The sequence below is a fragment of the Zootermopsis nevadensis genome, unplaced genomic scaffold (assembly GCF_977971745.1).
Source record: "Zootermopsis nevadensis isolate Lab colony 2312 unplaced genomic scaffold, Znev_1.0 Znev_ptg000008l, whole genome shotgun sequence".
In the NCBI taxonomy this organism is placed as follows: Eukaryota; Metazoa; Arthropoda; class Insecta; order Blattodea; family Termopsidae; genus Zootermopsis; species Zootermopsis nevadensis.
Genome location: NW_028259140.1, coordinates 8853759 through 8866668, shown reverse-complemented (window position 1 = coordinate 8866668; position 12910 = coordinate 8853759). Strand labels below are relative to the sequence as shown.

At 39.4% G+C, this 12910-nt stretch overlaps 1 protein-coding gene across 4 annotated transcripts in view; it reads right to left on the bottom strand.

Moving 5' to 3' along the window:
* Window positions 1-12910, bottom strand: part of Chi (LIM domain-binding protein 2 Chi) — a 79538-nt gene that overhangs the window by 65707 nt on the left and 921 nt on the right. For all 4 annotated transcript variants that reach the window (XM_022083498.2, XM_022083499.2, XM_022083500.2 and 1 more), the window contains exon 2: window positions 11862-12492. In XM_022083498.2, the coding sequence (XP_021939190.1) occupies window positions 11862-12492 (631 nt within the window). The remainder of the gene's footprint in view (window positions 1-11861; window positions 12493-12910) is intronic.

Sequence of the window (12910 nt, the reverse complement as noted above, 5' to 3'; positions counted from 1 at the left end):
AGGTCAGTTCAACGTTCGCCGGCTATGGCCTCGTGAAATATACCGATGCCCTTCGCACAGGTGTCGGGGGAGCCCCGAAGTCGTTCTGCATATGACGGCGCAGATATAAATCCGTACACATCTGATTATTTTACTGACTGCGCCATAACAGCTGTCCCATCTCTTATTCAGTGGGTACAGTGACCTCTTTCCCGGGAGTATAATGAGGACCGCAACAGCCCCTCAAAGCCTCCATCATATGATTTTCAATTGTAAGGCGGAAGCAAATTAGCCTGAAGGTATTACATAAATGCACAATATTGTTAAAACATCAAATGTAGCAGAAATAGCAGATTTAAATGGGCAGCTTCCTAAATACCATGACTATTTCTATACATGACTAACTAAATAGTAGAATCTCAAGCACGTCATGGCGAAGTGCGCAACCGAGCTGTTAATGGGTACTTATTTATTCACGGCTTATTTAACTACGCTGTCAGCAGCTCAGATAATAGTGTCAAACGATAGGGAAAATAAAGAATTGGGAAGTATATGGAAAGACGCTGTTTTGGTATATTTTTAAGGTATTGTCCGGGCATAAGCCTTGATTAACTGAGAAACACGATGACAATTTTCAGTGAGGACTGGGCCTACATTTTAACCCGGGGCCTTCAGAATAAGTTGTATAAGTGATAACCACTCGACCACGACGTCTGACGGAAAAGAATGTTGTGCAGACAGCATAAATCAAACATTTGTAAAGAATAAAATTGTTAATGGTTAGAAACGAATTCTGCAGAGCCTGTTTTATAATACGACTACTATTAGTACACCACTACCAACTGTCAGTCAACAAATTCCCCGCCTTTTATGAAACATAAAGGTTCATTACAACCCATCACCTGTAATCTATCCTGAGCCAAACGAATCTTATACTCAACCTCCCACCCTGCTTCCCCCTTAAAAATAATTTTAATATTATCCTGCGATTTACGACTGATCTTCCGAATGGTAAATGACTTCAGGATTTCCCACTAAAATTGCGTAAGCACTTCTAACCCACTATACGTGCTACAAGTCCCGCCCATCCCATATTCCTTCATTTGGACAACCTAATATTATTTGGCGAAAATGATAAATTGTGGACACACTGTGCAATATTTTTCAGCTATAAATTACAAAGTCGTCCTAGTTGCCCATCGCCCAAATAAAGTGGACGATCCCTGCTGTGGGTCATCTCACGGATTTGTCTCCTCTGCATTAAACACGGAAAAATTTGATTATTCTAATACGACGTCAAATTTAATAAGACGTAACAAACAATGTAACCAATTTAGCAAAACTGTATGTAATGTTAATTTTAGTTTGTTTTGAACCTGAATGTACCTTACCGATCGGCTAAGCACCGACTTCCAGCCAGCACGTAACCATGGCAACTAGATGTAATTATTAGAAAAACCTTGGGTTTGCTACGGGTTGGGTTGGGTTGGATTGGGTGCTCTCGTCGCTTCCCAGCTTGGCTATGCACTCCCTTCGACCCGACCTCATAGCAGCAGACTATACCCGCGGGCTGTACCAGTGAGTGTTAGGACAGCCGAGCGCATCGAATCAGCCTCATAACTCTTAAACCACTAGAATTTAACACGAATGTATTCGTTACAGAAATGAATCCAACATCTTCAATTCAACGACACCGAACAGTGACAGCGAATTAGATTCATGTATGGACGTGGCCATTAAATTAAGGGAACGCTTACTATCAATCAGTCTAAAATCTCTTATCTTCCCGTCTCATATAAAAGAACTAGGGGTTAAGATATACAAAAGTGTAACTTTGCCAGTTGTGTTATATGGGTGCGAAACTCGGTCTCTCACTTTGAAGGCGGAACATAGATTAAGGGTTTTTGGAAAGTGTTCGAGAAGATATCTGGACCTAAAAGGGAGGAACACGGAACACGGAGAAAATTGAATTCTGATGAACTTCACTTCCTGTACTCCTCACCTTACATTGTTAAGGTAATCAAATCGAGTATGAGGTGGGCTGGACATGCAGCACGCACTGGAGTGTTTACAGGATATTGGTTGGGAGGCCTGAAGGGAGGAGACCGCTGGGAAGACCTAGGCGTAGGTACGATAACATTAAGATGGACCTTAGGGAGAGAGGAATCGATTAAGCGAACTGGATGCAGCTGGCTCAGGATAGAGTTCGGTGTCGGGCTTTTGTGAACACGGTGAAGAACCTTCGAGTTCCAGTGGGATAATCTTTGACAAGACGAGTAACAATCGACTTTCCAAATAATTTGCTGTACTAGAGAATGAGTGAGAGTGAGTGAGCGACGTATCTAGTTCGAATCTAGTCTGAGCTAAGAGGTTCATTATAGTTTTCCCCCTTCTTTCAGGCGAATGACATGGAATTGCCTTGAATGCGGCCAGACCACTTCCTCCCACATTTTGTTCCATTCACTACACGTGCGCACCCTCTTAACCCGTAAGAAGGTAAACAACCTGTGGAGCTCATACTAACACCGTGGTACATGACGTTCCCTCAGTACTTAATAGCAGTGAAGTCGGTTTAAATATTCCCTGCTTTTAAGTAACCCAAAAATTCATCACCGTTCTCACAAAATATCGCCAGCAGACCCCTTCCAAGCCCGCCCACAAAGTAATTCTTCAATCAAGTTAAAAATACAAAGATTCAGTGAAATTTCAGGTTCTCACGGCGGCGCGTATAAAAATTGCTAACTTCTGCGTTGTTGCGCCGTGTAGTCAGATACAAGTTTACCGACATTGGTAATATACGGTAACGATTACAACTTAATGGAGCTCCACGCGTTCTTAACCTGACAGCTTTATGCTCCATCAGCTTAATCACAATAACCACTGAATACGGATAAGGTACTCCCAGAGCCGGTACACACGCGGTGGCGAAGAGAAAAATCTCTGCCCCTACCGGGAATCGAATCCCGGTCGCCCAGCCCGTGGCCTAGTCATTGCACTGACTAGTGAGATACACCTCTCCCCTCCAATTTGGAGTACGCATATTTTCAAATGCATTCTTTACGAGTTCACATCTCTCATTGGTCTTGACTTTCATTTATTGCTGACATAAATCCTGCAACAGGGCAATTAAAAGATTTCTTCTTTACATTATTAAATGTGTAGAACATCTTTGAAACAGGCTGTACTTCAATATTTCAATGACTTTCTCACTTTACCTTTCGGTTATTATATCCTATCACCTTTGAAACGATACGCCTAACGTAGATAAACATTATATATGCGTTGAATTATATTAATTTCCACTGCCTTTTCAATAAACGTTACATTATTATCAAGATCAATTATTACTTAACGTAAATCCTAACAACACAACTAAACATTTCCTTTAACAGAAAGAAAATTAATGACGGCAACTGTCAATTGTTTTTTCCAAAAATGTGCTGTTAAAAACATTCACACATGAGAAATAATTATCTACTTGTATTCTGATAAATACAGTGTGTCCCAAAAAACGCGCACACATTATAATATGGAATGTTAACTTTGTTATCGATCTCGCTGTTGTGTTTACGAGGAAAATCTAGTGTGGTCTACACTTAACAGATGGCACTGCAATATCTTCACTGAGTTCAAAATTCTGACGCATGTACAGGTTTAATTTATTCAAATGAATTTAATTCACTTTTTGGAACACACTGTATTTATCATGCAGAACAATGCTGAAATTAAAAAAATTACGACTTCAATGAGATTTCTAAGCCATGTACAATCTTTTATTATTTCTGCAATGATCCACCAGTTTCTGAAAAAAACAAAGTTACATTTAAGACTCAAGAAAACAAAGAGTTAGTGAAATTTAAGGTTCTCAGGGCTTCTGAAAGTGTTGCGTCGTGTAGACTGGTAGAAGTTTGCCGACGATTCGGAGCTGCTTTCTGCCTCCATCATCGGTGTGATGCTAGCACCTCTGAAACGTCGGTAAACTTCCACAACACTACATGGTATAACGACCCAGAAGACAGCCAGTCATCTTCAAAGAGTTCTGTGAACCAAAAAAGTTCTTACAAAACGCCTACTAGGAGATATATTTATCCGTTAATGAATTTGTAGAAGACTCAAAAGTAAAGGTTATTTGCCAATCACACATTAAACAGAACATGAAACACCAAGTTTTGTCAACAGTAGGCCTACTGCTCTTGAAATAAATGCAGTTATGGCATGCAACACGATTTTCTAAAGTAATTTTAAGTAAAATGCATTCTGTGATCAGCAACTGCCTCCCAACCTGTTGCAGTTTCACTGAACAGAAATGTCGATCCTCTGTTGTTTCTGAGGTCAGCAGTCGAGGAAACAAGGCAACGTACATCACTGCAGTTCGCTATCCGTTACTCGCTGTAGCGAGATGGGCTACTAGTATATATAATTTGATTCGGTTGAGGTAAGCTTCGTACTTCTGAAGGCTTTGCAAAGAAAACCGGACCGCAGAAGTTATGGACACGGAACGCGGTGTCTGTTAACCAACTCGACCGTAGAAGTCTTCATAAAGTCAATTAAAAATATGGCTGATATGAAAAATACGAATCTTCCACTACACGCGCCCAGTTGGGTTTCCATTGCCTTTTAACGTGACTTTTCCACTGATAACAATGTACCATGGAACAACCTCTGATCCTATTTCTGTGATGAGGGACAGTGTGTTAACCCTATTAGCCCGGCTAACATTGAAAAACCAAAAACTGAAGTCTTACTTGTGGTTCAGTGGTACTACATTCACTGCAACATAGTAGGGTAAATCAGATAAAATACATCGTTAGCCAGCTCTAGCCACTCGAGGACAGGCGTCGTCGTTAGCCAACTCGTTCATGCTTACGTTCCGTTTTCGCAAGCGCAATTAGAAAATACGCGATTTCGTGCAGGCTGCGATGTATATTCTCAATTACCCCCGTTTCGGGACTTGGCTAAGATATCTGTAAAAGCCACGATCAGCACTGCCGTTATGGAAGAATGAAATTTCAACACAATGCATACAAAGCATGTAGAAGTGAGGAAAAATAACTTCATATTCCAGTGTTCATTAGTTATCGCTATCAAACCAAAAGCAAAAGAGAGACTTCAGCGATCATCCTCTACGTTCCCGAAAAACAACCGCTTCAGCTTCATTCGACAGGCAAAGATATTTCTTCAATACTGTGTGCCCGTGTTGGTGTTATTACTTCATCGGAAGCTTTGAGCTTCCACTGTAACACGCGCCGAATTTTCTGGTAATGCGTTTGTAAAGAAAATAATATCACACAGCTTCCCCAAGTGTGCCCTACCGCCCAAGGCGGCCACCCGTTTTGCCCACCCACGGTACGGGATGTGAGGATAATGGAGGTAAAGCTCCATGATGAAGGTGCTTCTCCCCCCCCCCCCCCCCGATACAGATTGGACAGGAGGCTCGGTGGGCCGCAGAGCCGATCTGAAAGTGGTGACAAAGAAAAAATTCCTGCCTTGGTGTGAATCGAATTCCAGTGAACCAGACCAAAGCCAATCACACACTCAGTTATCCCATACTAACTGTAGGAAATTAATACGTATAAGACCTTCGTGGCTTTCTGCGTCACATTTCGCGAACGTCGGTAAAGTCACTTAAATGGTTCAAAAGTTCAAAGGGCAACACGGACGAAAGAAATGGATAATTAAACTCTGAGGTTGCAGATAGAGTCCAGATTGAAAAACAGCCTATAACCAAAGTACGGTGCTACTGTAGAGACGTAAGATGTTTGAGTAATATCATGATGACGGTGACCAGACAAATGCGCACAGAAGGAAGCTCACTGTCATAAATGCTCACACGAAAAAATGCTCACATGGACGAATGGCCATATTCACAATACTATAAGTAATCAGAAGCGTTAACTGGTTACCGTAGTAAACCGACGTTTCGGGATCAAATTCAATAAAATCTTCTCGGGCAATCACCCACGTTATTTTTTTACCGTAGTACACCGACGTTTCGGGAACATATTCCGTAGTAAACCGACGTTTCGGGATAAAGTTCAATAAAATCTTCACCCACTTCGAATTCTAACGGAGACGATGTTTTGTGGTTCTCGTCAACTCTCGTGGACATGCCGTGACAGTACCTTAAAAATGGTCCAAAACCAGTTTTCCCCACATTCCTCGCAAATCATTCAGAATCACCGTGTCTGGCATATAAAACCCCAGCAGTTGATGCAGTATTAAAACATAAAAATAACAGGAACATAGTTACGAACAGAAGCATAACTTGGAAACCGTTGTATTCCAAAATATTCTATGTTCCACTTTGTCGTACACATTTAAATTATCTTCTCTCGAGAGAATTTCTACGCAAATCTTTGGCACCTGCAACGACATGCAATTTCTCAGGCTCTCCTGTAAGATGGGTCACGTACACTGAAGGCGTTTGGACTGGCTTGCGATTTTTTTAATTATACATACCTCAACATCATTAGTGCCCAAACACTGGTCCGTAACCACCTTGGGAGAATGCAAAACTCAGCAAAATAACTGAGGCAATTCACAATAACACGTATATGTTGGTTATATTCTCTTTATTTTTACTATTGGTCGTGGTCTATTTTAAGATACAATCACAGCGATTGTCTAGAAGAGCTAATGAAACCCATTATAAAACTGAGGTTAGTCAGTCTACAAGCCGAGTTTCGAAACTGCTACCTCTCGAATACAAAGCAGGAGTCCTAACCACTCGACCGCGACGTTTTCTCGGATTCCTGTCAAGAACAGAAAAGGGCAGGTACGTGCGAAATTATCAGGAAAGAATACAATTTAAAACGGGTGGATAGAGAATCCCTTATTCTCATTTGTCAAGTTGTTCATGGGGTAATAGTTTAAGAATCATTCAGCGTTTAGCGACGTCATGTTTTACAGTACACAGTATGGAATGATGAGCTACTTGCATAAAACCTTAGCTACAGCAATACTGTTAAACGGATCGGAACAGTCGCAAATTTCGAATGCTCGCATTCTTACATGTAATTGCTTTTATCTAGAACACAAATAAAAATATCTCATGCTGAAGAAATCCGTCAAGCCTACACAAATAGTTTCCAGAAGTGACTATCAAATCAAATCAAATTCAGGGAGCACCACAAAATAATAATGGAGTTAAATTAATAATTTAGCAATACGAAACAGTATCCTTGAAAAGCTTACAGTCGCTCAGCTTGTCAAAAACTATTTGCCTAACGGAAACACATATTATCAATACTGTGCTAATAAGAACTCATCATAGGATCATATCAATTCAATTCTTTATTATCGTAAACCAAATTAATCCAGTCCACATATACACATCCTATTTAAGATTCATCCTCACTTAATGGTACCTGGACCTTGTCATGGTGGTGGGGCTTGAGTACCCCAGTGATCCCAAGAGCTATGCTGGCGGTAGCATAGCTACTGGTCCGGTCTCCCTAGCCAGATTGGTCGAGGGGGAGAGGTCAGACTAAGACAGGTACCCTGGTCCTCCAGGTTGGGGGTTGGTCGCAAGGCTAACAACCTTGTACCGTAAAAAGGAAGATATTTCGAAACCTCAATCAAAGCCTCGGGCAGACGGACCTAACAGAGGACTGAATGGATGAGGAGAATTGAGGAGGTCATGGACCAAATACGGATCAGAGAGCCATAGAAGAATAATTTAAGATTCATTTTAATATTACTCTCCCTTCTGCCCATACATCTCCCAGGTTTGCATCAACTGCACACATCATTTACCTTCAAATGGCATCATAGGGTTACTATCAGCGGTATGCTACAGCGGCCTAGTATGTTCAAAAAATATCAGGATCAAAATATCAATAAACATGCAACCACACATTGACACATCTTGCCCACACCTATTTCCAAATTCCAGGAGAAAAACGAAAATATAGCTTGCTGGTGCAACTCCCTTAAAAAAATGGAAGCAAGCCACTTGTTATTATACATGAAATGGGGCAGAGGAAATTAAAGAAGTGGTCAAGACCTGCTGCAAAACCACTATTCAGTTTTACCTGGAATGGTTGTAAACAACCATAAATATGCCAAAGATACCAAAATCCAAACCAGATACTAAGAATGAGTACATGTCAAAACTAGGCCAATACATTCCGTAGTATAAGAAGTAGTTAATCAGAAATTATTAAGCTTTGGTAGACTTCTTTTAAGCGTAGGTGATATTTCATCATGCGAAAATGCCACTAAAATTACGATTATGATAATATAAAGTGAAAAGACATGAACTTAAATTTGATTAATTAAAGTCATGCCAAAATACTTGTCACATGTGTACCGACTGACCCACGATGCAGAGTTCTGTTATTGAGGTGTTCCCACATGTGATGACACTAATTTACAATTTTCTCCACTAGAAGGATATGACAATTTTTTTAACAATGCTGGACCTCGTTTGGACACATTTCTTAGTATTCCTCAACAGAAAGCCTCCGTTACATTTTCATCTCAGTCTATTGCATTTCTATTGGGCATTATTTTCTAATGGGAAAGCATCAGAACATGGTCTAGAAGCAAAAGCTTGATGTTTGTGTACAATCAGCTTAAGGTGGCAAGAATCAAGTTAATTAAGATTTCTCACACCATGTGGTCCTTTAAATCCAAAGTCATTTCCAACAGCAAAACTGGTTCTTCTCATAATTACGATATATATCCAATTACAGAAAATGAGAAATATCTGCAGGCAAATAAAAATATACAAATGAGTAAAGGACTTTAATAATGACAAATCATTAATAAAGAAAGAAAAAATAAAAATTGGCCAGATTAGGACGATCAATACAAAGACAATTTTCAAATCGGAGGAAAAAGTTTGAGCATGCGTTACATAAAACATAGTCAACAACATGAACAGCGTGCTACTGTTGCAAATGTTGAATGCCAAATTTATATAAAAACTAGTAACTACAAATTGCCACTGTAAGCCTTGAAAAACTACGGGAGTCTTTTAAGTTAGGCCCTTGATTTATTACTGTACGACTCTATTCGATGCACTGAACATTAAGCACCACTCAAACTCAGGAACTTGTAAAATACAGTCGTCTTTCATATCAAGTTAACCTATTGTATGGAAATTCTGTGAACTAAACCTATTTTTGTTGAAGGTCTGACAAACAACATAATGACTGAGAATGCATACATAAAATGCACTTTACTGCCTACCTCTCTGGTAAGAGGCGCATAAAGTCCAACATCTCGAATATCAAAACCCACATTTCAATCCTACCAAGTCAAATGTCTCCAGTTACATCGTCGTTCTTTCCTTAAGATAAATGTTAATCCTACCACATTCTCAGAATTCCAAATAAATTCTTTCCAACAAGCTGTCCCCCAAAAGTTCTGTATTTCTCATTTCACACATCCTAGTAACATGTCTTGACTACCCTAGTAATATTACAGGGGTGCTGTATAAATTACAACCTCCTCCATATGAACTGTTGTTCACTACTCACTAACACTTTTTTAGATTTTACTCCTCAAACCTAAACTAATTCATCCATAAAACTAAATCACAGATAAATCTCTGCACTTATTCCTGTGAATTTTATCATTTAAAACAGTTTTACTGCTTCTCCTCAGCCACACCAACCAAATGTCACAACTGAATCCAAAACCAGATATAAAACCATTATCTCCCTAATTTACATGATTTGGTGAAAAAATACATCTGTCAGTGCTTGGTTACACACCACACGATAGCTAAATATTACTGGAAAAACTTGCACAGCCTCTCTTCTTCAGTCACTTAACAGTAAATTGTAATATGTTTCACCCATCTTTCCTAATCACTTCCAAGAAAAAAACTAGTCTGATAATTCTTCTGCCAACTGTTCTCTCAGTGTCTCAAACAAAACATGTTTGTCTGAATGTGTGCCTTATTCTACTACAGACGACTAAATAAGTGCAACAACCAAACTTCGTGTTTAAACGATCGGAATTCAGAATGTCCTTGGTTAAAATCTTGGACCATAGACCAATGAACTCCACCATGGCGCAACATGATTTTCCTCAATACCCTTACGCAAATGCCAAGAGAGTACTTTAAACTGGGTGACAACCACATCCTTCCAGTTTCTAATTCCTTTATAATGTAATCATTTAACATTATATAGTTTGAGCTACTAACAGTATTGATAAACACACATTAAATAAATAAGTACACAAAATGTGTGTAACCACCGCAAATAAAACAACCAACTGACCTAATAAAACACATGAATTCTTCATTCCAATCTTATAACAAATTGGTTATGCTAATGAATGACTCACCACGTCGCTGTTTGCGGAAAGTGTACTTTGCAGTCAAGCAGTAAAACCATATCCCTGTATAACCCACATTTTGCAACAAGCTCAATCCAAACTTATTAAAAATATTAAATACACACATGCCAAGCTCACGCACTACCTTCTTGCCACTACAGACAAACGTTCTTAATCTTCATTATATTGCATGCCTTTTCTTTTTTGTTCGCTAAAAACACCAAGACTTTCCAACATCAATCATCTTCAAAATTTGAAATATCTTTTTCCCTCAGATGTTCCTTTGAAAAAACTACATAAATCAATCAATTTTGAGTATTTAAAACCATCAGTAACAATAATATACACATTCAATTTCTTCAACAATTTGAAATAATTTACATAAACTGATTTTGTACAAAAAGTCTCTGACTTAAAAGAAAGAAGTGCAATGGTGTATCGCCTGCTAGAATCCTACAAAGAAACAGTGTTCTGTATGCAAAACTGCTTTGTGTCTGCTGTTTTGTTTCAGTCTTGTAAGAATACATTCATATTTAAAAATTTGTTGTTTTTTGTTTCTTTCTTGTAATGAAATACAGATTTGTAAATGCAAGATATTAACATTTAGGACAATTTGAAGTGTAAACCTGCAAAAAGACATATTTTCAAAATATGTTTATACCAAACAGGTGTATAACTTATTGTAAATAAACAGTGATTATCATTCAGACGATCAAATGTTGGAACATTCGTGACGTCCTCGGTTTCATTCTCCTTAATATTCATACCATGGCAAAAACTGTCAAATGCTCTGACCTTTATAGTACAGAATGACAGGATTTAAATCCCAGAACCATCAGGCTGCCAGCCAGATCCAAATTCTCGGGAGTTTAATGGTCAGCTGGACCATGCATAAGCCATGCCACGTGTCTGATGTAATGTAGATGGTGTTCAAATAATCTATTTCCTTTCTTATGTTGTGTAAATATTCTACCAAAAGTAAAGTTTTCAAAGATAAAATAAAGGAGAATTTCGAAAATATCAACATAAATTCCTCTGAGATCAGAGCTAAATATATTACAAATGTGTCCTATATCTGGTTTTCCTTGTAATGTATTATGTGATGGTTCATAAAAGTAACTTGTCACTGGGATTCTTTTAGATGGAGTTTTAAAAAACACTGTTGCTGACATTATTCCTGCCTTTTATGAAATTTGAAGGTTAATTTCTGTTTTCACAGAACACCACCACTGGACCATATCCTATTAAATTTAGCAATTCATCTCACCACTCATTTTCAAAAATAATGCCTTACAGCAAACTGAACAATTAAACAATAAACAAATCCATAAATTGAAAGGTTTAAAGGTCTCAGAGCTGAGCTATTTAAAATATTTTAACAACTGAATTTGTTCATTATCAAACGATCTGCAAGAGCATTATTTTTCTAAATATGATTCTACGAATATAACGTATACGGACCATATAACAGTGATGCACAAAGATGAACCCAACATACAAAAATTTTACAGAATATCTTACACGAATGTAATTCAGGGATTATACGTAGAATACACATAAGCAAGAATAAAGATTGTAATAACACTTACCCTTGGTCTATCCTGTCCACTGGAGTGGGTCCTGGTATCTGACCAGGCATCATGCCATGAGCAGGAATCGGTCCCGGAATGGGATGACTTGGTCCATGACCATAAGGAGAACCCGGAGGAATGCCAAACTGAGGGCCACCAAATGGTTGTCCAGGAGATGCAAAATGAGGATTACCACCTCCCGGAGGTACAAAAGGAGGCCCTGAAGAGCCAGGACGACCAACAAACTGAGGTCCGCCAGATGATGGAGAACCAAAAGGCCCTGGCCCTGGTCCATTGTATGGCGGCCCATTATTAGGAGGCGGAGGGAAGCCCGCATTTCCAACAGACTGAGGAGGGCCAGGTCCCGGCGTAGATGAGCCTGAGGGTGCGGGAGAGGCTGTATATTGAGGTGTTCCTGATCCTGGAGGAGGCCCAGAGTAAGGAGGTGCTCCAGCTGGAGAACCGGCCCCCGCCGGCGGGCCCTGGAAGGATGGCCCCTGGAAGCCCGCCGGCGGCCCAGAGAAATTTTGTCCTGAGTTGGGTGCAAAGTTTTGGGGCTCCGAGCCTTGTGGCGGACCCTTCCAGGTGGCAGCAGGGTCCTCCAGTGTGGCTGGCAGCGTGATTGGTGGCACACCACGACCTCTACAGCCTGCAGTCACAAATTAAACCCACATAAGCCAACAAAAACTTATATGAAAAATTATTTTATCTTGTACTCATCTTGAAATAATTTTATAAGATAGCAGTGATCTGCCTTGCCAAGAGAGGCTGGAATGAATCAAAGTTGTAAAATCCCTAAACTTGTGCACTGTGAGAAAGCATATTAATAAAAACTTAGATTAGTACAAAAATGCAACAGCATTCAGGTTCACCCTTAGCATATCTGCTGATTGTTCTAGATGGTAAACCTATTTACCTCACAAATTCTGATAATATTTTCCATAAACACATTCTATGTACATTTTAAATGAAAAATAACATTAACTGAAAATGTCCATTTCCAAAACATAGCCTTGTCAACAACAAAGGCCATCAGAGCACAAAACCACGCAGAATTTTAATTCTTG